The sequence below is a fragment of the Centroberyx gerrardi genome, chromosome 12 (genome assembly GCF_048128805.1).
Source record: "Centroberyx gerrardi isolate f3 chromosome 12, fCenGer3.hap1.cur.20231027, whole genome shotgun sequence".
Classification (NCBI taxonomy): Eukaryota; Metazoa; Chordata; class Actinopteri; order Beryciformes; family Berycidae; genus Centroberyx; species Centroberyx gerrardi.
In genome coordinates, this window is record NC_136008.1 from 387,809 (window position 1) to 414,540 (window position 26,732).

Genomic DNA, 26,732 nt, shown 5'->3' on the forward strand with positions numbered 1-26,732 from the left:
TCTCTCTCTCTCTGTCTCTCTCTCTTCTCTGTTTCTCCCTCCTCTCCTCTCTCTCTCTCTCTCTCTCTCTCCCTCTCTCTCTCTCTCTCTCTCTGTCTCTCTCTCTCTGCTCTCCTCTCTCTCTGTTTCTCCCTCTCTCTCTCTCTCTCTCTCTCTCTCCCTCTCCTCTCTCTCTCTCTCTCTGTCTCTCTCTCTCTCTCTCTGTCTCTCTCTCTCTGTCTCTCTCTCTCTGTTTCTCCCTCTCCCTCTCTCTCTCTCTCTCTCCCTCTCTCTCTCTCTGTCTCTGTCTCTCTCTCTCTGTCTCTCTCTCTCTGTTTCTCCCTCTCTCCCTCTCTCTCTCTCTCTCTCTCTCCCTCTCTCTCTCTCCATTCGTCCATCTACAGGTGTGAACATCAGCTATCTGAGTCCATCCAACATGGCGGCTCCCAAGTCCTCCAGCATGGCCGACCAACAGAGAGAATACCTGCTGGACATGATCCCTCCTCGCTCCCTGACAGACAGACAGAAATAAGCCCCGCCCCTTCCCCCATGGAGCATATACCCCCCCCACCCCCCACCCCCCCCCCCGTCGTGTGTCTGTGTTCGGCCCGGCTGTTCTCCGGCTGCTTGGGTTCTGCGGTACTGAAACAGAACCAACATGGAGGTGAAGCCCTTCTCTTTCCACACTTTTATTGTTTTCCTTTTCTGACACCCGCTGTCTGTGGCTGGTGTCCGTTCAGGTTGTTTGAAGCCTGAAGGTCTGGACTCCACTTACTGCATCTGTTTTGAGGAAACTGCTGGGAAGTTTTATGAAGACAAAACACTCATCTGATTTTGTACTGGCATGAGGATGAGTAGATGATGACCCAGTTTTAATTCTTGGGTGAACTTTCCCTTTAACGGAGACCCGGTTCCCTGCTGTCTGACTGGAGATCCTGAAGCTCCAGCAGTCTGCAGGTTTTCAGTTCGCTGATTAACTCTCCTTGAACCAGAGAGGAAGAACTAGTCAGAGAATTGATCTGCTGTACTGAAGACCTGCAGACTGCTGGACCTTCAAGAACCCTGGTGGAGAACACTGAGGTTCTACTGCTTTCTGGAGGGACAAGAGGTAAAGAACCCGCTCTGATTGGACATTATTATCTGCAAGGGAGCTCACACAGATGGATTTGATTGGACAAAAGTCTGGCAGGTTTTTTGACGGGATGAGCAACCACATGGAGGAACCTGATTGGACTAAACATCAGATGGAGGAACCCGGAGGGGACTAGAGGTCAGATGGAGGAACCTGATTGGATTAGAGGTCAGATGGAGGAACCTGATTGGACTAGAGGTCAGATGGAGGAACCTGATTGGACTAGAGGTCAGATGGAGGAACCAGATTGGATGGGACGGCTTGTGGAGCAGTTATGATGGAAGGAATAATGTCAGCAGGCCACGACTGACAGAAGTCCAGTTCAGACCATGTGTGCTTATTCTGGAAGGATGAAAATGTTGAATATTTCTAAACATTCATTATGATGGAACTTATTTTTAAGTCTGCAATTTATAAATAACTTGCATTCATTTATTTCTTATGAATTCCTAAAATGGACAAGTTGACCCGTCTGTTATGTGTCCATGCTGTCTGTGCAGGCTCGCCGATCTCTGATGGTGAAACATGGCTGCCTCTCAGCTGGAGCGTTAGCCGCATTCACGCTTTTTATTTTTGTCAGCGTCTTCTGTGCACTGGGCCTGGTGTCTGGTTGGGTTAGGGTTAGGTGTCTGGTTGGGTTAGGGTTAGGTGTCTGGTTGGGTTAGGGTTAGGTGTCTGGTTGGGTTAGGGTTAGGTGTCTGGTTGGGTTAGGGTTAGGTGTCTGGGAGCTTCTGCAGCCTCTGTGAACACAGAGCTGCTCAGACAGAAGATACTCTGACATACAGGATGCAGGATGGGTTCAACAGCATGGCTTTATACACTCAAAGAGTACTGGGTTAGAAATGTGTCCTTATCCACTGATGTGTTTCTGTTCAATTAAATAAATTCTGGATCAATTCTGTCAGATCCCATTGTAATAACACTAGTGTTCCTACAGCTCCTGTAGCAACAGACTAGGGAAACTTTACTGTTTCCTCAGTAACATCACAAGTCCTGATGTCAAACTTCACCCTCAGTCACAGTTTGATTTGCATCGAGATTTTAATAAGAGAAGAGTACATTTACAAAAATACTGTGTATACATTTTGGAAAGAAATATCATTATCTGTTGGTCATCATGCAAAAACTCTAAAATCCAGAGGATCCAGTCTGCAGTAGCGTTAACATTTGGTCGACCAAGACTTAAGTTCCCTACAATCCTTTGATGTTGTGCTGTCGGTGTTTTAGATGGTGATGTTTCATTTTGGAACCAAATTTTTTAAATGCCTCAACTGTAAAAGTGTTAGCTAATTTTAGAATTGGTCTCGGTGTCGGGACCTTCTAGGTCTCACCACTAAGTATCAACAAGTACCGAGGAGAACCTGAGGCCGTTCTCCTCTGAAGACAGTTCTAACAGTCCACAGGAAGTGATGTAACTGTCGCTTGTGCTGAAAAGCTGCTGGATGTTCTGAACTGAACTGAACTGTCTGCTGTCTCATTACTAAGCTATGTCCTAATTCATGTCATAACATGACAAAGGCATTTTTATTGTTTTGAGTCTTTGAAGACATTCAGAAATAAAAATGATCTGAATACAAGACTGCAAAAGGTAAAAGTAAACTTCCTCCGCATGTTAGACAAAAGTGAAGTTTTCAACTCCTGTAAGATTACTCTTTAACATCAACATTTAGGAACAATATCATCACTATGCTGTCTTAAGATCAAATGACTAATTTAGTCATCAGTGAACCAGTCCCTCCTTCATTCTACATCCACACAACAAGAGCTTTATCTGAACAGTCAAGGTCCACTGGTAATTTTGGAATACATTTATTGCACCAAGCCAAACTTATTTCAATAAAACATTAACTTTTATAACTGGTTCTCCTGTTATTCCTTTGTAGATTGGAGTTCCACAAACATTTCTCGGAGGCAGAGCTACTCTGGAGACAGAAATAATCTCATTGGTTTAATAAATGCCAAGTCATACTTCTGCGTCGAAGTGTCGCCATGGCTACGCCATCGGTGTCTAGTGGTGCGAGGATTTCTAGTTCTGCGTTGGTGATTCTGCATGTAGACCAACAAAGCACTAGATGGCAGTGTGGAGCTTTGTTAACACAGAAGTAACCACAGAAGTAGTAGAAGTGTTTCCATTGTCTGAAACTCATGGATGTTTCAGTTCATCTGGTGTCTTTATAATCAGGAGATGATCTGTCGTCCAGATGAACATCTGAACCTCCTCAGCTCGTCTCTCTTCATCCGCTCCGAGTTGTCTTCACTATCGGCCCACAGCGACCCATACAGGAGGGGGAGACACCGAGCGGCCAATCACAGCTCTTGCGGTCTTGCGTCGCTCTACGCTCAGAGGAGCAGTTAGCTACAGCGACACTGCAAAGACCTACGGTGAATTATGGAGACACTTCAACGCAGAAGTATAACTTGGCTTTTGTGTCTCAGTAACATCAGACTGAAGCCCAGTGAACAAGACAAGAGGTAAGAGAGGAGGAAGCTAATATTATGAAGCCTAGCGCTCTGCTGCTAACTGCTGCTTCTTACACAAAACGTACATTGCAGGGGCGGTATAGTGTTCAGTGTGAATCATTTGTAAAAGACATATTGAAATCAGGACTGCTTTGTGGATATATGTGTGTGTGTGTGTGTACTATCACATTATACGAGGTGTGTACATTTGCTGGTAAGCAAGGCTACATTAAACTGTGAGAGTTCAGCAGACGGTTTGGCGTGATGAACGGCAGCTTCGCCTCCTCAGTAGAGGACGGCGGTGTACGCCGGAGGCTCGCCACTCAGACCGCCAGGTGATCCTTCCTCTGGAGCTTTAGGGAACACCGTCGTCTGAAAAACAACAACATGTGAGCTGGAATTTCCCTCTGAACTGAACTTTATTCCAAACTGAATCACATGACTTCACACATTTACAACAAACCTGTGAAGTAGACGGAGCCTGTGAAGTGAGCCGAGCCTGCAAAGTAGGCGGAGCCTGCATGGTCACTCTGCTGCCTTCAGGTAAATGACTGCTCACGATGAACACTTGCTATAAGACAAACAACAGAAGTGTCTTTGTATTTTAAACAGATAAAGTCCTTTAATTTGCTGCTGTTACATGAAAACACAAAGCAACATTAACCCGGAGAGTGAAAAGGTAATTCATGGTAGAGGGTTAGCCTCTAAGCTCTGTGCTGTCATTTGGCGTCCTGTGATGACACCGCTGATCTGTTATGTGTTTGTAAGACGCAGGTCGACTCACCTGGGGGGCGGAGTTGCAGGTAGCTTTGCAGGCGAACACTGCAACGCTGATGGAAACAATGAACTCCAGGAGAGAGAAAACAGCCAAGACCCCTGAAACCCCCATCGACTGACTCTGTGAAGAACATGGAGGAAACTGCAGTCAGACTTCCTGCCGTTGGAGGAAATCGTTCTACAGGTTTATGTCTAACTTACTTCTGCATTCTGTTAAAACAGATTTACTAGTTTCCGGTTCAGTTTCTCTTTACCGAAAGCTTGTTGTAGCAGTTGTGTGGATATGCCGTTGTTTCATTCACCGTGTCTTCGGGAGCTGCCAAAGATGAGCATTTCCGATGTACATCGTATATGCAGGTTGATCTCCAAGACTCCCACGACCAAACTGGATGAAGGGTTTAAACTGTACACTTCTTCATACAACTGAGACTATGAGGGTAGCTGTCTGCTAGCTAGCGGCTAGCTATCTAGAAATCAGTAATAGGGCAGCAGCCTGTCACAGGGGGACCTGGTCATGATCCCTGATTAGCCTAGTCTTATTCTGAGAGGCTTGATAAATATCATATTATATTTATCTGGTTAATATCAGATCCCTGAACTGGAATTGGAACTGGAAGTGCATGTGAACAGACCAGCAACCCCTACTCTCTCTCTCTCTGTGGCTTCTCGTTTTTTCCTCAGGCTGCTGCCCTGATACTGATTTCTCCAGTCAGCCTGTCTCTATTTGATACTGGTGAAAATAAAACCACAATGTGATTATGTAGGCATATATAGCAATCATTAATCAGAAGCTTGCTGGGTGAGACTCTCTTAACAACAGTGTTAGGCAGTGAGCTAGCTAGATAGCTAGCCGCTAGCTAGCAGACAGCTATCCTCATAGTCTCAGATGTATGAAGAAGCATACAGTTTAAACCCTTCATCCAGTTTGGTCGTGGGAGTCTTGGAGGTCAACCTGCATATACGATGTACATCGGAAATGCTCATCTTTGGCAGCTTCCGAAGACACGGTGAATAAAAAATGACATATCCACACAGCTGCCACAACAACGAGCTTTCGGTAAAGAGAAACTGAACCGGAAACTAGTAAATCTGTTTTAACAGAATGCAGAACTAAGTTGGGCCCTTATTGTCTTTAACAAGGCAGCTCTACTGTCAGCATCTCTCATCCATCACCATCATCCGTCTCACACTGAAGGTATGATAGACAGTTAAAACCTGTTCAGCACTGTGGTTAATTCATCACGAAAAACACATTTGAAGTGAAAAATTAGTTTTGGTCATAAATGTGTTGTTAATGATGTGACAAACGCCTTGGACAGTAAACAGCACTTGTCTCTCTGTTGACCTGTCCAAGGCTTCTGACAGTGTTCTGAGCTCCAGGGTGGTCGGCTGGTTTAATCAATATCTTTCTAACAGGCAGCAGTGTGTCTCCGTTGATAGTCTGAAATCCATTCTTTTAAATGTTAAAAGTGGTGTTCCCCAGGGCTCGATCCTGGCTCCCATCCTCTTCAGTATTTATAGAAATAATCTTGATGATGGCATTGCAGACACAAAAGCTCATTTTTATGCAGATGACACTGTTCTTTATTCTGTCGCCCCTCTTTAGACAGCGCTCTATCTAAACTCCAGTCTGCTTTTAACACCCGGCAGGAAAATGTAACTCAGACTTGTGCTGAATTCTGACAAGACCAAATTCATGACATTTTCCCGCACTAAATCTCTTACTCTCACAACTCACCCCATTATGGCAGCAAATAACATGTTAACAAGCTACAAGCACCTGGGAGTCTGGCTGGATAAGAATCTTAATTTCAAAGAGCACATCAAAAATTGACAAAAAAAACCCTCAAAGTCAAGCTTGGTTTCTTTTTTCGAAACAAATCCTGCTTTTCTCAATACTGAGACTCCCTCTACCGCTCAGCTTTACGCTTTATCACTGACTGCGTTTACATGGACTTGAATATCCCGGTTATGATCGGGTTTTTGAAGTATACGTTTTTGTGTTTGCGCATGTAAACATCATATCCCGATTTCATAAACCTGGATAAGCCCTTATCCCGGTTTTGAGAAACCCGATTATGCTAGCTGGAGTACTCCGAAAGAAACCGGGTTTCTGACCGCTGCCGACTACCTGCGCAGGCGCGGCTTCAGCCGAGTGACGTGACAGAAAAACACAAACAACGGCGGAAACGAGAGCGTCTCACTTCTGGAGCGATGAGGAAACAAAGTTTTGTCTTTCGGTGATGAAAGAATTAAATATACTTGGCAGTTTAGATGGGAGAAAGCATCGAAATGCTGACCTATTCAAGTCTGTAGTGTACAGACTACAGACGCCGGTTTCCCAACACGTACAGGAGCCAGTCAGCTCACGGTGGAAAATACTAAAGAAGCATTAATTTACTATGTGGCCAAACACCAAAACAAAACAGTCAAATTAATTTAAGGTTAACAGTTACAGAGGAATATCAGATTAACGATTTCAAAATTGCCGGTTTGTGTTGTAAACATCACAGGCGCCTGCGCGAATAGCATGCAGTAATCAGTAACCGGGATACTAGCATCTATCATGTATACGGGGATATGAATAACCAGATTTCTCTGTGTTCCATGTAAACGCCATATCCCGAATATGATAAAAACCGGGATAAGCCTCATAACCGGGATACTCAAGTCCATGTAAACGCAGTCACTAACCTCGGACCATTAAGTCATCACTGTGTCCTGTATCAGGAATTACACTGGAACTCACTAGCCACCAGACAATTGATAAACTGGTACATTTTTATTTATAAAGCCATCTAAGATCACAGTCCTGCATTCTTCTTAAAGTTCCCAGAATCAGAACTGTTTTTGGTGAAAAGGCATTTGATTATTTTGCCTCCTGGTCCTGAACAATCTCCAGTCAAAGCTCCAGCTCCACCATTTTATTCCCCTAAATCAGTTCAAACTAATTATCCACAGTCTTATACAAGAAGTCTGCTCTTGTTTCTGATGTAAATTGTGACCTTTTTTTATTGTACATATTTTAGTATTTTTCTTTTTCTGTACTGTTTTTGTATGTTTTATTGTGTAACACCTGCTGCCATTTCTTGGCCAGGTCTCCCTTGGAAAAGAGATTTTGAATCTCAATGGGACTTCCTGGTAAAATAAAGGCTAAATAAAATAAATAAAGTAGTTACGTATAAATGTAATTATGGTGGAGCAGGTAGGAGATGCAGAAACTCACACACTGATTTAAAGGTCCCACATCATGTAAAGCAGGACTCCCTCTCCTCTGTGAGGATAAAGGAGTTGGATGTGTATCTAAACATGGTGAAAGTATCAAAACTAAATCCACACAATCCATATTAGAAAAGCGAGCCTCTAAACGAGCCGTTTGGACTTCCGTAACTTTGTGGCGTCACAAAGGTTCGCTCATTATCATTTCTGTAAGAAATAATAGACTAACAAAGTGTTTTTTTCAAAGCGGTCGAGCGGTCGTCATCGTTTATTACCGGAGAGTTTTCCCTACCTGTAGCCGCCGGGCCGCGGCGTCTCACGTTTCGCTCTCGAAACGGTTAGCCGATCGGAACGGAGGGTCGTTAATATTAATGAGCCTTAAAGACACGGAGACAGAAACGGCCTGTTCTTGGTAAGGCTCAGAGAGATGCTGGAAAATGAACGTGGAGAAATGGATTGAGAGTGTTTTTGGTTCATGACACCACACACACAGCTTTGAATGGACAGAAAGACACTAAATAAAACTCCGGAAAATGCAGAATATGGACCTTTAAATAGGAAATGTCCACAAGAGAGCCTTACTGATAAAGCATTTAATACAAAAAGTGCTCCATGATGAGAAAAATAGTGCAAAAACAGAAGAGTGCACAAACAAAAAAGGTTTTGGTCCTAGACCATCATCAGTCTGTTTGCTTCTTAGAATGGAGGCACAAACCTGTTCTATATAGAGCAATCAATGCCCATTAGTGTCACATGACACAAGTCCTATGACATTATGGTGGAGCAAACATAAGGTGTTCTTTTTGTTTTTTGACAACTACATATTTCAAACCAAAATGTCCTACCATATATCGGCTACAGTCTTCATAGCAGGAATAATGTCCATAGCAATTGCAGTAGAACAACAAACCGGCGGCGTCCATAGAGTAGAGGATGATGGCGGTGCAGGAAGCCACCGCAGCAACAACACTGACGCCCAGAGAGCCGTTCACCTGCCGAGCAAAGAGACAACGTCAGGGAGGCTGGAGCTGCACAGACAGGACAGGACAGGTCAGGTCAGGACAGGACAGGTCAGGACAGGACAGGACAGGTCAGGACAGGTCAGGTCAGGACAGGACAGGTCAGGACAGGACAGGACAGGTCAGGACAGGTCAGGACAGGACAGGACAGGTCAGGACCGGACAGGACAGGACAGGTCAGGACAGGACAGGACAGGACAGGTCAGGACAGGACAGGACAGGACAGGTCAGGACCGGACAGGTCAGGACAGGATAGGACAGGTCAGGACAGGACAGGTCAGGACAGGACAGGTCAGGTCAGGACAGGTCAGGACAGGACAGGTCAGGACAGGACAAGGCAGGACAGCTCAGGTCAGGACAGCTCAGGTCAGGACAGGTCAGGACCAGTAACGAAAAGTTTACATGCAGGATTTAAAAACCACAAAACAATGATTATATATAGACTGAGACTGGTGCGGCTGGTGGCCCGGCTCGGTAAACTGTGTGGCCAAAAAATGTCTGGCCACTAAGTCTACTGTAGTCGAGACTAAACATTCATTCATTCATTCATTCATAACCTTTATTTGAATTCGGGAATCGCTAAGTTTGACCCTCTTTTACAGTGATGTTGAATGTACAATATTAAAATAAGGCAAACAAACAAATTCAAACAAAACAAACAACAACAGTAATAATAAATATGAAACAAACGAAAAATCAAAAAGTTGAGAGTATCAATTAGAAACAGTTACAAATAGAAGTGGGGAGGTTTCAAATCATATCTTTAAAATGATCAAAAGTAACAAAGGCAACTAACTTTAATATAAACAGCAGTTCATTCCAGGTGTGATTTGACGTGTCTGGATTGGTTTTAGTGGAGATGTTGAGTAAGATGGTAATTTTCAAATAATAGCTTTAGAAATGAATAAATATCAATGCTGCTCACATCTTTCGGACAGAGAAGACCATCCTACCTTATCACATAGAGTACAATGATGAGAACCATATGAATCACCAGTAATAAATCTAAGTGAGGACTGGTATAGTGAATCCAATGGCTTGAGAATGGAGGCAGAGGCCTATAAATAATAAATAAATAAATCGCTGCAATCCAAGACAGAGAGAAAAACTGCTTCAACAATCCTTTTCTGGAAAAAAGTTATTTCTATTTCTGAACAGGAAGCCAATCTTTTGCTGCAATTTACAAACAAGATTATCTATATTATATTTAAAAGTAAACTTCTCATCTACCCAGATACCAAGATATTTATATTCAGTACCTCGCTCAATGGAGGATCCATTCAGAGTGGATAAGTGCAAGTTATTATAATCAATATCTTTGTCTCTAAAAAACAACATGAACTTTGTTTTATGTGCATTCAGTACCAGTTTAAGATTAATAAGTGTGTTTTGCAGCGCATTGAAGCAATGCTGCAAATTTTCAACGGCTGATTTAACAGAATAGGCAACACAGTATAGAATTGTATCATCTGCGTAAAATGTACATGACAACTTGATAGAGATTAGATAATATTGATATATATATATATATATTGTAAACAATACTGGACCCAATATCGAACCCTGTGGGACACCTTTGGTAACTGGTACAAACTCAGAATGTGAATTCCCCAGGAGAACTAACCAATTCCAATACACACACCTTTTTAATCAGTTTGTTAATCCTGTTCCTATCATCGACTGTAATGCCGTTTCCCCAACATACCATAGCATAAAAAAGGACACTGGCCAAGATGCTTTGATAGAAAACATTCAGAAGTTTCCTACTAATCTCAAAGGACCTAAGCTTCCTGAGGAAAAACAACCTGGATTGAGCCCTTTTAAGTACAGTATTAGTGTTCTCTTTCCAGTTCAAGTCCTTGTCAATATGAACACCCAGATATTTGTAAGAAGGAACAATCTCAACCTGATTACCTTTAATGAGAATTGGAGTAGAAAATATAAGTTATCTGTGAAAAACAATCTAAATTAAAGCTGCAAGCAGCGATGATCGGGCCCTCGCACCTTTGTGCACATCGGGGTGTGCCGCAGCCGAATTTTCAGTATAAAACATGTCATTTCCTTTTGCCAGTAGGTGGCGCTATGACTATGATTCAAAATTGGCCTGTAGATGTGCTCAGGCCGGGACGCTCATCAAATGTGTGAAGTTTGGGGCAGATTGGACCATGTACAGCCAAGTTCCAAACCACTTCCTGTGTTGCCAGTAGGTGGCGCTATGAGCGTAAGTGAATATTGGCCTGTAGATGTGCTCAGGCTGGGACACTTATCAAACATGTGAAGTTTGGGGCAGATTTGACCACGTACAGCCGAGTTACAAACCACTTCCTGTTTTGCCAGTAGGTGGCGCTATGACCATAAGTGAATATTGGCCTGTAGATGTGCTCAGGCTGGGACACTTATCAAACATGTGAAGTTTGGGGCAGATTTGACCACGTACAGCCGAGTTACAAACCACTTCCTGTTTTGCCAGTAGGTGGCGCTATGACCATAAGTGAATATTGGCCTGTAGATATGCTCAGGCCGGGACACTTATCAAACATGTGAAGTTTGGGGCAGATGTGACCATGTACAGTGGAGTTACATAGCACTTCCTGTTTCATGGCGAAACATGGAAATTCGACGCCTCGCCACGCCCACGCCATTGGACGAAAACTCAAGCTTTTACCAACTTTTCATCGCCAAGGTCTGTTATATACGTTGAGCAAGTTTGAGGTGGATCCGATTAACCTCCTAGGAGGAGTTCGTTAAAGTATGACCCCTGTAAATGGCCAAAAATGCCACAATAAATGTAAAATGGCTGACTTCCTGTTGGGTTTAGGTCATGGCACCCATTGAGGTTTTTTGTAAGTCTGGACATGATACATGTGCCTACAAAATTTCGTACATGTAGGTGAAACGTAGCGAGAGGGGTATTTTTTTTTTATTTTGTAGGGGGCGCTATTGAGCCATTTTGCCACACCCATGCGCAAGATGCATAAAATATGTAATTTTTCACCACTCTGAGGCGTGTGCAAAGTTGCGTGCGTTTTCGAGCACCTTTAGCCCCTCAAAAATGCGATTCATTCGGGGGAAAAATAATAATAATTCCTTGCATTACAAGAGGGCCTCGCACCGGTCGGTGCTCGGGCCCTAATTATAAGGACAAAGTTCAAAAACATGGGAGGATCTTCCTCACTATACTTTACCATGTAAATAACACCAAGAAAAAGACAGTAACAAGAACTGAGAAGGAGTCAGCAGCTCCATGCAGTGTCAAAATTATTATCAGTGTAGAATACAAAGTTCTTCTACTGCCATAAGATACTAGGTTTTTCCATATCAGAGTTTACACCCTTAGACCCGGAGATTAGTCAAGTCTATCTTGGTTTCATCCTGGTCTAATACAGTCCAGTCTGTCAATCATTTTCCTGTCTGTTTGGATATTACACTTTATTTCCATTGAACATCAGTGGCAGCTGACTACCATGAACCTGCCCTTTCTTCCTGTCAGAGCTACAGCAAGATGAAACTTTATTGATCCCTGTCGGGAAATGAGGTTGGGTTAGGGTTCAGAGTCCAGGACTCTGTTCTGTCTATATAAGGAACTATGAGATCATGACCGGTCCTCTGCTGCTAGGTAAGAAGTATCGCTGACATTTGGTGAAGTTTGTCTGGAGAATGATTCATGGAGGTTTAATGTGTTTCTGACACATTTTCAATACAAGCTAATCCACTGTAAAATAGTCCTATTTCTGAGCTCGGTGTTGTCAGACAGACAATACATTGATCAGTACATTGATTGCGAATGTAAAACAGCCAGTTCCTCCATTTGGCAGTTGGCCCACTGCCTACCATGCTTCCTTTTAATCAGGCCATTGCAGAGATTTGCCCGAACATTAGCTAACATCAGCTGGATTAGCTGAGTGTGAAATAACTTTTCTAGGTCTGTCATGAAGTTTTCTGCTTTGTACGGAATTAAAAAGACTTTAAAACTGTCATGAAGTTTTCTGGGACCTTTCGCGTAAAAACAAATGCGAATTAATTTAATGATTTCATACTTTTTTGAACTCTTCAGCGCTGACAAAGGCAAACCACAAGCTGGTACATTGAGGATGTGAATGGAGTCCGCTACTTCACTCCCTACTTTAGCCCTTTGTACCCCTAAGAATACTAATGGAAGTCAGTCTGGAGACCTGTTGAGCATCGGTGTGATGTACAGTATTTAGTAAGGTGATAGTGATATAAAGTTACTAACCAGACACCGGCTCTTCGACCTGCCGGCAGCCACCGTCAGAGATCCAGCCAGGACATACTGGAGAGACGAGGACAGAAATATTCAGTACAGGAAGAGTTGGAAACACTGACTCCTCTCTGACTACATGACTGACAGCACAACATTAAACCAAATGATGGTACTTTTTAAATGATCTTAAGGAACTGAAGTCCTTGTTTGACTAAATGAGACACCTGTACAGACTGGATCCAACAGGTTTTACCCTCTGTGAAAGATAATTAGAAAAAGATCCAGTTGACCCAAGAGAACATGTGTTCCTGAGAGAAATGAATACCAAAACAGACTTCATCCAACTGGTTTTTAGTCAGCCTGCATGACTAAGGGTTAGACTATGGGGATGTATTTAGATACAGATGTTGACTGTGAGGTAGACTTACAAATAAAGCTCCCCAGACGAACACGCCACTGTACACGCCCAGTGAATCTGCATTCACTGTCATCACAATGCCGAACAGGAACGCCAGCAGGCCGATCATGATCTGCACCGCCTGGAGGGACGACAGGCAGCAGAGACCGTTAAATTACAGTGGAAATCCCTCTGTCTACTGCTGCTGCACTGCTGCTGCAACCCCAAGAGGAACTGTCAACTTACTGCTTGTTGTGAACTGGTATTTGCCTGTTGATACAGTTTACAGAACAAAAACAGAACCAAGAAAAGCTTCTAGTAAATACCTTCTTTAACTGTGGTTAGAAAGTGCTTCACAATGGGATACTGGAAAAATAAAAACACTTAAACAGTAAAATAGTAACACATGCATAGCAAGACAGTAAAACAGTAAAATAGTAAAACAAAGAGAACACACAGTACAAGAAATAAAACATCAGACACTATCAAAGCCAAGAGAATAAAAACGGGTGTTAAGTCGTTGTTTAAAGAACTTTAAAACGGATTGTGAACCTGACAGGTGAAGAGAAGCCGGCACAGTGATGTGAGCCAGGAGAAATCACTGGCTACAAAAAGAGAAAGAGAAGAGAACTCTTATTTTTTTAGTTTAGTTTTTGCAGAGTGACAACCCATGGAAGTGAAGTGCTAAAAAATCAAAGAGAGATAAAATGGAATGATAAAAAACACAGAAGAAAATAAAATTTTACAATTATGAAGAGATAAAAAATAACAAGAAGCTTATTAAAATGTTTCACCTCAAAACAAATAAGTAAAACAACTAACTAACAAGTAAAAGACAAGTAAAGCAACAACAGGATCTAGATGAGAACACAAAACAACGGACTGGACTGGTACCTACCCCCAGCACCTGCGGCTGGCCCTGCCTGAACCCCTGGGTGCCTGGACTGTGTTGGGGTGCAGCACCCTGAGGTGCTGGGTACACCTGGGTGCCTGGACTGTGTTGGGATGCAGCACCCTGAGGTGTTGGGTACACCTGGGTGACCACCACCACACCGCCCGTCATGGTCGATACTGGCGCCGACATGTTTCAGGTGAGATGAATCTCTGCTGCTCTGAGCTGCTCAGCGTCCTGCTGTCTCATATATGTCTTCAGTTAATTATTGATCTGAGAATCATACTTGTCCCTTATTCTGTTTGACCTGCTCTGTTTCCTGGTTGCTGGTATGATATCAGCTTCCTGCCCTCAAGTGTGTGTGTGTGTGTGTGTGTGTGCAGTCATATGAGGAAGTGTTTCACAGAAAAACAAGAACTGACCTTTGGAAATAAACTGCCAACATCAATCTCCAGACTTTCATACACAAAATAAAACACCCTTGCACTTCTAATAAAACATGTTGTACTTTAACTTTTTGCTCTGAATGATCCACGTCAGGTAATGATTGCTCTTCCAAAATGTATATGAAGTGATTTGGAAAAGGCCATACTGTGGTTTCTAGCAGAGCAAGTCCTAAAGACTAAATGAGACACTTAGAGACTGGAACCAACAGTTTTTATAATGATTTGCTGATGAACTTTCGAGGAATATTTTTCCAAAAATATGTGTAGCGTTTTGAAGTAAAACTCTGGAATTTTCTCAGTTGATTCTGTTGGCATTCACCTCAACTAAATGACACTGAACTGTGTCAAGAATCCTGTCAAAAATCCAGACGTTTCGCCTCACCCGAGTAAATCACAAACATCGAATCCGCCAGAGAAACACAAGATTACGCCTAAAGAATCCGCCGTTTACCAAGCGGAGCCAATGCGCAAGAGTCAGAGATTAGCCGACACTACAACCAGAGAAGAGTGGGCTCCCCTGCTCTCACCAATCTCCCCGCCAGGGGAAGAACGAGGAATGAGTTCATCAACTCCTCCTCCTCTTTCCATTTATTCACCCACCTCTCTACCTCCAGAAGAGCGGGGGATGTATTCTCCTACCACTCCACCTGGTGGTGATGAAGGAAATATCCCTGTAAGGGTGAGGGATCAATGGCAAGCGCCGTCGGGAGAATCCATGATTGTAGTGGATGAATGGAAAGCACCAGTGAAGGAAAAAGAAGACAAGACACCAACAAGTTTTGCGGAGTTACTGGCTGCAATTGATCAGGAAAAGGGAGTTATGTTTATTTATTGCAGCAAACTGGCGCTACCAAGTGGGCAGTAGAAGTATAACAGTCTGTCAGCCAGCAGCAATAATTCCTTTGATTGAAATGTATGAGGAACTCCAAAGCAGTGTTCATTGTTGAGACCGTCCTGTAACCTCAAAGCCACAGGTTGGATCCCTGTAAACAGCTAATGTGTCCATAAACAGCCATGTCTCCTGACGCTGAACCAGGGTTAGACAGATATATTGGGCCAGTATTTATTAGTTTATTAAAAACTGGATATTGGCCAGTCAGTGTTGTTCACTGGTTCCTCCAGGCAGTGAAACCTGCCTCATTCTTAAGGAGCTGCTACCACCTCAAATTATTTCATCATTCTGGCTTTCAGTGGAGAGTTTTAGTGTCCAGTGATGGACTAAATGCTGTTTCAGAGGCTTTTCACGCTGACAAGAATAAAATACTAACACTGAAACACTGAATACTTGGAATCTTTGGGGATGACAGTGGTCAAATTGAAAGAGATTGAATATTAGCACAAAAGCTATCAGCTATCAGCTGCTACAGTCCAAAAAAAAAGCAATCGTTATCAGTGTTGGCCTTAAAACCCACATCAGTCCAACTCTACCCTGAACCTGTACCTGTTTTATAGTAAATCATTAAGAGCATCAGTTAAATGACCAGGATGTCAATGTGATGAAAGCCAGTGAAACTCAACCACCAACTCAACCACTGACTCAGACTGAATATATGAGTCTGTGTCTGTCTCAAACCAGCAGCAGGATAATATCTGTTACTACTCATGATATACTGTAGATTCATATTAGCTGGAAGTAGGATCTTTATCATACAGTATCAGCCACATTACAGCTGTAAGTGCATTACCAGTGAACGATACAAGACCAAGACCATGTCTGAGATGCTGTTACTTCACAACACTGCACTGCAATGAACAGCAACCAAATGGCCCGATTTTAAAATACCCAGCGACGCATCCTCAGCTCAGTTTCTGGTTAGGTGTACTCTGGTTGGTTGTTGGGTGTACTCTGGTTGGTTGTTGGGTGTATTCTGGTTGGTTGTTGGGTGTATTCTGGTTGGTTGTTGGGTGTATTCTGGTCGGTTGTTGGGAATATTCTGGTTGGTTGTTGGGTGTATTCTGGTTGGTTGTTGGGTGTTTCTGGTTGGGTGTATTCTGTTTGGGTGTTGGGTGTATTCTGGTTAGGTGTATTCTGGTTGGTTGGGTGTATTCTGGTTGGTTGTTGGGTGTATTCTGGTTGGGTGTATTCTGGTTGGTTGTTGGGTGTATTCTGGTTGGTTGTTGGGTGTATTCTGGTTGGGTGTATTCTGGTTGGTTGTTGGGTGAATTCTGGTTGGTTGTTGGGTGTATTCTGGTTGGGTGTATTCTGGTTGGTTGTTGGGTGTATTCTGGTTGGTTGTTGGGTGTATTCTGGTTGGTTGTTGGGTATATTCTGGTTGGTTGTTGGGTGTACTCTGGTTGGTTGGTTGGTTGGTTGGTTGGTTGGTTGGTTGGGTGTATTCTGATTGGTTTTTGGGTATATTCTGGTTGGGTGTATAGAGGAAGGCGGGATTCTGACCATCATCTTCCCCATCAGATCAGATTGTGGAGCTGCAGGTCCTGCTGATGGATCCATGGATGAAGGTTTTGCTGTGTGAATCCAGGCTGGAATACAACCTCATTATAGAGCTGAGTCCTCTAGGACGGCTTGTCTGCAGCAGCCAATCATCTGCTGGGATGATGCTTCGATGAATTTGCATACAGAGAAGTTTTTGACAGCCAGGACAGGACCAAATATATAAATAATAACAGCAGTAAGAGTTGTATTCCTTCAGCAGGTTATTGCCATCTTGGAATCTCAGAGGGTAAATTGAGGCTCAATTTATTTTCATCACAGCACCAGTCGCTCATCAGGAAGGGAAGGACTCTTCATTCTCCTGCTTCTAGAAATGAAGCTTTGGCCTGGAAACACTGCAGTAAGTGACTTTCTGTAGTCGGACACCGCTGGTTGAGCTTGATTATTTTTCTGAAAAAATGCAAGATTCTCTGCAATGTTTCTGTGTCAGTTTGCAGTAGAGATATAAGGATTGGTGCAATTTGTGAGTCAAGCAGATGTTAGCATAAGTACTGGTTGAAGAGTCTTTTCCTTGGCCTGCTTATTAAAGTGCAGTTGTAAGAATTTGTGAATATTTTCTCCCTGTGTGTTTTTAAAAGGATGTGACAAGTTCTCTGTGATTAAAAATACAGAAACCAGTCCCAGTAGAAACCAGTAGAAGACTGTGGTTGTATTGGGCACCTTCCAGTAGTTAAGGAAATCTCCCTGGAGGAATAAAGGTTAAATAAGTTTAGCTTGGGACAACAGAGGCCAACACCGTTCTTCTGTTTTGATCCATATTTTGAACATGAAACCAATATTTATTCCACAGTTGAATTACAATCAAAGTGAAAGAAGAAAAATAGATTACATATTCAATTTGACTTAGCTATATGCTAACAGGCATACAAAAATACTTTCTTTTTGTTTGGGTTTATCATAAACTTCAAGTAATCTACGTACAATAAAGTCGTCACAAGGTCAATATCAAACCTCTTAGCACTTAGGACAGGTCAGCTCCTTTAAGACATTACTGGATCAAACAGAAGTGAAACCGGCGTCAACATGGTAAGATTAAAGACGTCAGAAGGTTTCTGTTCACATCCCACCCTGGACCCTGACTGAGATCTGTACTCGGTTTCAGTCCACTGGCTGTAGTGGCTGGTAAATCCCCAAATCCACCAGCTACTTTCTCTATTTTACCAGGCAACTAGATCTTAAGAATGGAATAGGACTCCAAATTATGTCTGGTTACCTCGAGAGTAGACTAGCTTACCAGATACAGATAAATATTTACCAGCTGGTAAACCCCCAGCTTGTCTCATCTACTTGAACTCTCTCAGATCAGCCCAACATCTCTCCTTGTGGTGACCAGATACTAGAAGTGCTTCATTGCTTTCTCTGCAGGTTGGTGAAGACCACTTCACACTGAGTGAGATTGACATTACAGTACAGCCTATATTGCACAGACAGTGTTTCATAAAACAGATGAGGTTAGTCAAATCTTTACAGTATTTACAGTCTGTTAGGAGCTCTGTTCCTGCACCAACAGCAGCTGTGACGCTATTTGGGTTCAAATCCTCCAAACGTCAGTGGTTGGTTCAAAATGCAAACAAGCTGTTGATTTCTTTGGAATTTCATATGTAAGGAACCACACTTCAATTTACTTAATCTAAACACAAATTAGATAATAATAACACAGTGTTTTTAACACTGTCATGGATATAAATTACACAATAGTTGTCAGGATAAGACAGACCAGCAGTGGCCAAACGTCTCTCAGAACTACAAAATAAAGACAACTCATTTAGAGAGAGGAACAAATGGAGCATTTAGATAGAAATACCAACTATTATATCGACTAGTATGTAGATAATTACAGTACATACAGCGCAATAGGTAGTTTCACACTTTTCCACATTCTTCAATCAAAACAACAGCTCATAAATGAAGTAACCTGAAGATAAATTAATATGTAAATAGGTAGCTTAATCAATCAACTGATGAACAAATGACGTGATGTTTCAAGAGGTGCTTAAAACCCTATTGTATAATTTCAAAATGCATGGGTGCTGATGAGAAAAGAAGCGTTCTCGTCATACCTTTTTTGCCAGACAGGAGTAAATGTTTTTTAGTTCTTTCGAGCAGTAGGAACATATTATTGTACACATTGATTCCACGGGCAAAAATATCATTTTTCACTGTGAAAAAATGGACATGACCTTGGTGCAAATTGTGCATTTGTAAACATCTAATAAGTCATACATTTTTTTTTTTTTACTCTTAATTAGTTTTTTTTTGACTGCTGAACTGGAATAAACAATTCATGAAAATTTAGAGGAAGCGCAGCAACATGTAAACGTCATTTGACTTTTCACAAGCTTCCTGTGGTTCTACTGAACAGTTCAGGTAATACAGGTTCAGGTAAGATGACCTTAACATGGAGAAGTCTGCTCTAACAGAGCGAGGACAGGGCGAAACCTAACTCTAAAAGAACAAAATATGGTCTGAATGTGGCACTGGGTTCACTGTTAAAGTTATGGGCATGATCTGATGAAGTAGGCTTCACAGTAAATCCCTCTCAAATCCCCAAAAGTCACTGCAGTTACCCATCATGCCATGCTCTGATCCTTTAATCAATCCCCATTGGACTCAATGACCTTCTCAGCCAGAATCTCCTGGAAGGTGGAAAGCTGTTTCATCTGCTCCGTCTGCATGGAGTGTCTCCTCATCAACTTCTTCTTCATCTTGAAGTCTGGGCCTCGTTTGGGCGAGGCCGGGGCCACGGGGACCAGGATCTTGTGGCTGGAATGGACTGGGGAGGTGGGCTTGCCGTTGGCCCTGATGTCTGGGATGGGCCTCTGGGGGTTGATGTTGAGCGGAGGCAGGAAGCCGGGTCTGGTGTGGGAGATGTGGTCCAGGAGGAGCGTCCCGGAGCCCCGGCGCTCCAGGAGCCCTGGGGGACGCCGGCGCATGGTGATGGGGGACACCGAGTTGGGGATATTCTCCAGAGACTCCCTGGACGAGCTGGTGAACAGGGAGAGAGGGGAGGCGTTGTACCTCCTCCGCTCCACCGACACTCGACCAGAGTCTGGAGATCCTGGGATAGACTCGGGGCAGAGATGGGTGTCCGACTCGTAGTGCTCCATTCGGGTCAGTTTGGGATGGGCCAGGGCACGGGCGGCCACCGCCCCGGCTCCACCGGCGTTCTCCTGCGACTCTGGGGCGGTGTTCCTGCGGTACAGAATCTGGTGCTGCTGGACTTTGTCGGCCCAGGAACCACAGAGAGCTGCACAGTCCTCAGAGCAGGACCGGTCAATGAGTTTGGGGGAACAGGGGTCATGGGTTTCGATGCTGTGCCGGCGTGACAAGAGAGGTCTCACCGGTTCTGAGATAGACAGGCCGTTCATCTCTGTGATCGTCCTGCTCAGATCACAGCCACCTTCCTCCTCCAGACCTCCATCCACCCTCTCCTGGTGGACTCCACTCAGCACGGAGGGGGCCACCAGGCCCCAGGGCTCGGAGTTCAGCCTCTTCAGCAGCTTGCGTGGGGGCGGCCTCTTCTCCCCTGGAGGTCGCGCAGAAGGTAAGGGTAAAGCCGAGGTGAGCGCGAAGCTGAAGATCCCCTCTTCCTCCTTGGCCTTGTCTGCTGCCGGGGAGCTGGAGGTGCCGATCTCCACCTCAGACGGTGACATGCAGGCCGGAGAAAGCTTGTCCACGACACCTGGCGAGGGAGGAGAGTTGAGGTACTGTTTTGTCTTCTTGGTGCCTGACGGTGACGTGTCGGTGGTGATGATGATCACCTCCTTGCCTTTGGCCTTGCAGGCATCCAGCAAGACCTGCAGAGTGTCGCGGTCGCCCTTGTTGATGGCGTGGACCAGGGCGGAGGAGCCGGAGTAGTCTTTGAGGCTGGGGTCCGCTCCGTTCTCCAGGAGCAGGGACACCACCTCCTTCCCGGCCTGCTCGGCACAGGCGTGCATCAGCGCCGTTCTGCCGCTCTTATCTGGAATGTTTGGATCAGCACCTTTTTCCAGAAGATACCGCACCATCCTCTGGCGGCTCTGCGGGTCATCATAACTCGCTATGCAAGCAGCTGAGATGGGAGTCTCTCCACGCTCGTTGCCCTCGTTGATGTAAGCTCCGCCTTCTAGCAGCAGACGGGTTAGCCTGAGCTTACCCTGGAAGACGGCTTTGAGGAGGGCGTTCCCCTCGGTATGGAGGGGCGCTCCGTCTCCCATCGTCCCTCCGAAGCTCAAACTTCCTGCCCTCTGGGAGTTAGCTTAACGCTGGCTGGTCATCCTCCATGAGAAGTCACATGACCTGGGGAAAAACAAACATCAGGGGTAAGTTTCCCTCATTCTGTGTTCAGAACATCAGCACCCACATCACCATGCTGCTGTCTGATAGACTGATCTCAGCTAGCTGACTGACAGCTGTAGAGCCGATGGTGTTGCAGCCCCAGGCAGAACAGGTAGCAATGCTAGTACATGATTGGCTGTGTGTTAGGTGTAGCCAACTGTTTTGGGCTGAGGCGACTGTGGTCACCTCTTACATTTCTTACATTACATTTACAGAAGTGGAGAGAGAGAGGACAGACTGGGAGAGGGAGAGGGGATGACATGGGACAAAGGTCCCTGCCGGATTTGAACCCGAGACGACACGGTTACATGGTACCTGGTATCGCACCTTAGACCACTGAGGCACCGGGGCGTCCCTTCCTTACATTTCTTATACGCACTAGAAGTGTCAGACGTGCGTGTTTTCAAATGCCCCAACTGTTTTCAATGGGCAAACACACATTCAAGGCGTCCAGTGCGTCAAACTGCCCTGACGCGTCGCTCCCAACTCGACTGTGGAGCAGAGGGTTAGACAACTAACTAACCCTAACCCAGGGTAAAATAATGATTCTGTTTTAGGAGGTGATATTTTGGACTTTATAATTATCTAAATAGGCATGTCCCATGTTATGAATGTATATTTTTGACTAATTTCTAATTAGCAGTCATATATTACAGGACATTTTTGGAATTTGTTAATTAGTAGGCTACCCTTTGGCAGCTCGTCAAGTCGGCTAGTTTGTAAAGTTTTATAGAATATATTTTATAGAATGGAAATTATAGAATTTAGGTCATGCTAAAATATATTATCCACATCGCATCCAGTGTGTTTGGGCCTTTACATCTTACATTCAGCGCGAGTAAGGAATGATTTTATCAGACGGACTGTTCAGTCCACTGCACAGGCCGACTCATCACATCAGAAAGATCTGATTTATGAAACTTTATAAAACGGATAGTTCCAGTCCTTGATTATGATTGGCTGAGCCGCGTTCGAAGCCGTTTTAAAATACTCTATAAACACACACCTGTGACTGCATCACATCAGTATTACTGCGCCAAACAAATTGTTTCAAAATGTCAGTTATGTTGTTAATTTTGATTTACTGGGTGGGCTAAGCCTGGATGAGTGGTTGAAAGAGATGGACAGGATGGAGGAGGAAGATAAAAAAGAAAGGAGACACGCTGAAATTAATGAGAGAGACATTGAAGAGCTGGAAAAGTCAAGAAACGAAGCCGGGTCCGTTCACTGTTTTCAGACCTGGTGTACCGAGAAAGATCTGGCTATTGATTTAAAATCAATCACCAAAATGGAGCTAAACGAGGCTCTCCGTCAGTTCTATTCCACTGTGAAAAACGGGAAAGGTGAACCCGATGGTTTCAGCAGTTATGTTGGCCTACGTGCGGGGCTTAACCGGTACATCAGTGATCCACCGATCAGCCGATCCTGGTGTCTGTTGAGAGATCCCGAGTTTATCTCTAGCAACGTTTTCGTTGGAGTAGAGAAAAAACTTCGCCGAGAAGGACGCAACAAAACATCCCACCACCAAGCGTTAACGGAGGCAGACTTTCAGAAAATCAAGCACTCTCAGGCACTGAATCCAAGCACACCTGAGGGTCTTGTCAACAAAGTCTGGTTTGATGTGCAGCTGCATACGGGACGCAGAGCTAAAGAGGGCAACCGCCAACTGAAGCCCGAATCATTTATCATCCGCCAGGACGAAAACGGTCAGAAATATGCAACGCTGTCATTCAACGAATGAAAGAAACAAAGAGAGCCTACGGGGAACCCGCTGTGTCCCGTCGCTTCACTGGAGAACACCTCTCGTTGCTGCCACCCAGTCCACCGGCCTTTCATCTCCATCCAAAGCGGACAAACTACACCGTCGATCTATGGTAAGTTAACGATGTAACTTTTTCTGTAACAAAAATGATATGGCTGGCAAGTGACAACAGCTATAGGGGAAAGTGAGCATAATAGTTGCCGATGGTAGATACATATGTGGTTATAATGTAACTGCAACATGATGGGAAATTTTTTTTTCTTTCTCCTAACGTTAGGTATGCTAGAGAGCCCATGGGGGAGAACTTCCTTGGCTCCATGTTGCCACGGATTTGTAAAGCAGTCGGCACCGAGACGGTCTACACCAACCACTGCTTGCGAAGCGCCGCTGTACAAAACCTCTCTGATGCCTGCCGAGAGGCAAGAGAAATCATGTCAGCGACGGGGCAGAAATGTGAATCGTCCCTGCAATCTTACTGGCGCCCAAACTACAATGAGAGAAGATGCTGGAGCAATATCCTTGCTTCTGGCACCGCGCAATTAAAACGCACCTGTCCAGAGTCAAACACCCCTGTACCCCGCTCCGCGCTGGCCTAACAACGCCCCCTAGCTGTTCGAAAATCACTGTAAACCACGGCCTCGCAGGGCTTATTGCTTTATTCTGACACATTGATGACACAATCCACACAATCCAGTGTGAAGGGAGTTTTCTTCAAATGCATAAACGATGCGTACAAGATCTGAACTGATAAGAAAGAAGAGTTGAGAATGTGCGTCCCGCTTTACAACACACTCAGTCTGTGTGATTAACATCCTGTTTTCTACAAGCCTAATTTTTATTCATTCGTACATGAAAAGGTGACTTTTCATGTTATAAACATTCATACAGTAAATGTCATGAAATTATAAAACAGGTTGAAAAAACAAACCCCGGCCTGCAGCTGGTTTGCTGAATGATGCTGAGGTTGAAAAATGGGAAAATGGAATTGATGACCTAAGCATTTTCAGATTTTGCATTTGACTATTTATGTGCTGCAATAAAGCAACTTCCCCCTGCAGGAATATGGTAATATATAAAATACTGAATTATTCAAAGTTCAGGCTTGGGGAAGACGTCTCAAACGGTCTCAGGTCTCAGGTCCAGGTTCAGAGGCTCCGGATGCCGGACCGGCCCGCTCTCCACAAACCTGATGACATGAGCAGAGCCTCCTAAAATGTAAATAACGAGCTCCATGCATGAAAACTGAGAGAAATTAATTTCCCCACGGCAGCTCGGGTTGGATTCAGTGAAACCTGCACAGCCTGTTGAACCCTGCAGAGGAAAAGCAGTGGTTCTCCTGGTTCTCCTGGTTCTCAATCCTAACCCTGATCTGGGTTTTAGAATGCCGATACCAATACTGATATTTTTGGATTGAAGTCGCTGATAGCCGATATTTTGTGCTGATACTTAATATCTTTAAATTTGACCATTTTGATGCCAAAATCTTCCCAGTATTCAGTGTTTCTGCTATAATTTTGATTTTGTCAGGATGGAAAATCCTCTAACCGAACTCATCATGGGACATAAATAAATAAATAAATAAATAACTAAATAAATAAAGCTAAATCTCTTTTGGGGTTAGCATTGACATTTGACATTCAAAATCCAATATCATGTCAGGTTTTCTGTATCTGATATTTAATAAGAGATCAGTATTAACAACAGACATTACAGCTGGTTTGATGTTTCTGTTCTAAATAGAACCTGATCACCTGATCATGCAGATCCTGTGTGTGTGTGCGTGTGTGTGTGTGTGTGTGTGTGTGTATCAAGTGCTACTTCACCTTTTCCATCAGGGATTTTGCCAAAGACACAAACATGATCCTGCATTTTAATCAGCAGAGCGTCCACCAATCACAGAGCTAGTCCTGGTTGCCACGGTGACAGCCAGCCTGTGTTCAGTCTGTGATACTAAACTAGTACTGTAGTAAAACTATAGTAAACTAGTACTGTAGTAAAACTATAGTAAGCTAGTACTGTAGTAAAACTATAGTAAACTAGTACTGTAGTAAAACTATAGTAAGCTAGTACTGTAACTAGTACTGCAGGACAGTAGAAGTCTGGTTCTACTGGTCTCTACTTACTGAGGAATGTACAGCTTCATATATCAGCTGGTGTGTGTGTGTGTGTGTGTGTGTGTGTGTGTATGTGTATGTATATGTGTGTGTGTGTGTGTATATGTGTGTGTGTGTGTGTGTTTTCAGACAGCTGGTCTCAGATCTGTGGACTCTAGTGATGACTCATCAGTGGGCTGAGACTGATAATACACACACACACACACACACACACACACACACACACACACACACACACACACACACACCTTCCTCCCTGACCAACATCAGATCTCACTGTTGACAAATCATCACTGACTCCCTTCATGTTTCCTTAAATTCTACCAGCCGCCGTTTAAAATCTGTGTAAAAATCTAAATATGATAACAGAACTATGTCCAGTTCCACACACACACGCACGCACGCACGCACGCACGCACGCACGCACGCACGCACGCACGCACGCACGCACGCACGCACGCACTCTAATGAGATTTCGGTGTTTTGGTGAGATTTTTTTTGATGAGTTCCCTAACAAAAACACCTGACATGACGACAGACAGACAGACAGACAGACAGACAGACAGACAGACAGACAGGCAGGCAGACAAACAGACAGACAGACAGACAGACAGACAGACAGGAGGACAGACAGACAGACAGACAGACAGACAGACAGACAGACAGACAGACAGACAGACAGGAGGACAGACAGACAGACAGACAGACAGACAGACAGACAGACAGACAGACAGGCAGGCAGACAAACAGACAGACAGACAGACAGACAGACAGACAGACAGACAGACAGACAGACAGACAGGCAGGCAGACAAACAGGCAGACAGACAGACAGACAGACAGGTGGTCCTGAGCGAGTCTTCATCAGGTTTGTTCAGTTTGCTGAACACAGAAAACGTCGACAAAGCAGTAAATTGTAAAAGCTGTTTGATGTGGAAACAGTCGCAGCATCCCCTGCTGGTGAAGCGCGGTACTGCAGCCTGAGAGCTGCACGCCGCACAAATACATTCATTCATATGAACAAGCATAAAAATATTAAAGGTGTTTATGAAATTTAGGCAACGTAAAGGCCGTTTCTCATGTTGCTGCGTAGCAGAATGTGGCGCGGCGCTAACGTGTGCTGCGGCGCCAGGCGTGTGCTGCGGCGCCAGGCGTGTGCGGTCGGGACGGCGACGGAAACGTACCGCTCAACGACGATGAAGAAGTCACTTCCTGTGTAAACAGATGAAGAGACGCTGCTGGTCTGGCAGCAGCTTCTTCTCTTCAACTTTTTCTTTTAGCGGTGATGGAGAACGTATGAAAGTCAACATTCCTCTACAGCAGCCATTTTAAACACTCTGCTCATATGTCAGAGCTCCAGATAACATAATAATAATAATAATAATAATAATAATAATAATAATAATAATAATGGCTCTGCTCCCCCTGGTGGATGGATGCAGTATTACTCAGACAGGCTGCAGGATGCTGTGGATGTGTGTGTGCTGCACGCAGACAGCTGGCGGAGGTGGAGAACTTGTGTTAGTGTTGTGGAGTAACAATCCT

At 44.2% G+C, this 26,732-nt stretch overlaps 4 protein-coding genes across 7 annotated transcripts in view; 2 read left to right on the forward strand and 2 right to left on the reverse strand.

The window, feature by feature from the left end:
* Nucleotides 1–511, forward strand: part of LOC139909898 (transcriptional repressor p66-beta-like) — a 20,333-nt gene extending 19,822 nt beyond the window's left edge. Inside the window, exon 10 of the mRNA XM_078287029.1 lies at nt 384–511. Within this exon, the coding sequence (XP_078143155.1) occupies nt 384–511 (128 nt within the window). The remainder of the gene's footprint in view (nt 1–383) is intronic.
* decr1 (2,4-dienoyl CoA reductase 1, mitochondrial) overlaps nt 1–26,732 on the forward strand; it is a 317,727-nt gene that overhangs the window by 188,591 nt on the left and 102,404 nt on the right. The window lies entirely within an intron of this gene.
* Nucleotides 2,905–14,307, reverse strand: LOC139912629 (membrane-spanning 4-domains subfamily A member 4A-like). The gene is made up of 7 exons (XM_071900475.2): nt 14,104–14,307; nt 13,237–13,347; nt 12,821–12,877; nt 8,413–8,559; nt 4,356–4,469; nt 4,035–4,142; nt 2,905–3,943 (listed from the first exon to the last, which is right to left on the reverse strand). The coding sequence occupies exons 1-7, from the start codon at nt 14,287–14,289 to the stop codon at nt 3,857–3,859; spliced, it is 810 nt and encodes a 269-aa protein (XP_071756576.1). The 5' UTR covers nt 14,290–14,307; the 3' UTR covers nt 2,905–3,856.
* Nucleotides 19,590–21,191, reverse strand: ankrd34a (ankyrin repeat domain 34A). Its single transcript, XM_071900476.2, has one exon. The coding sequence runs from the start codon at nt 21,189–21,191 to the stop codon at nt 19,590–19,592; it is 1,602 nt and encodes a 533-aa protein (XP_071756577.1).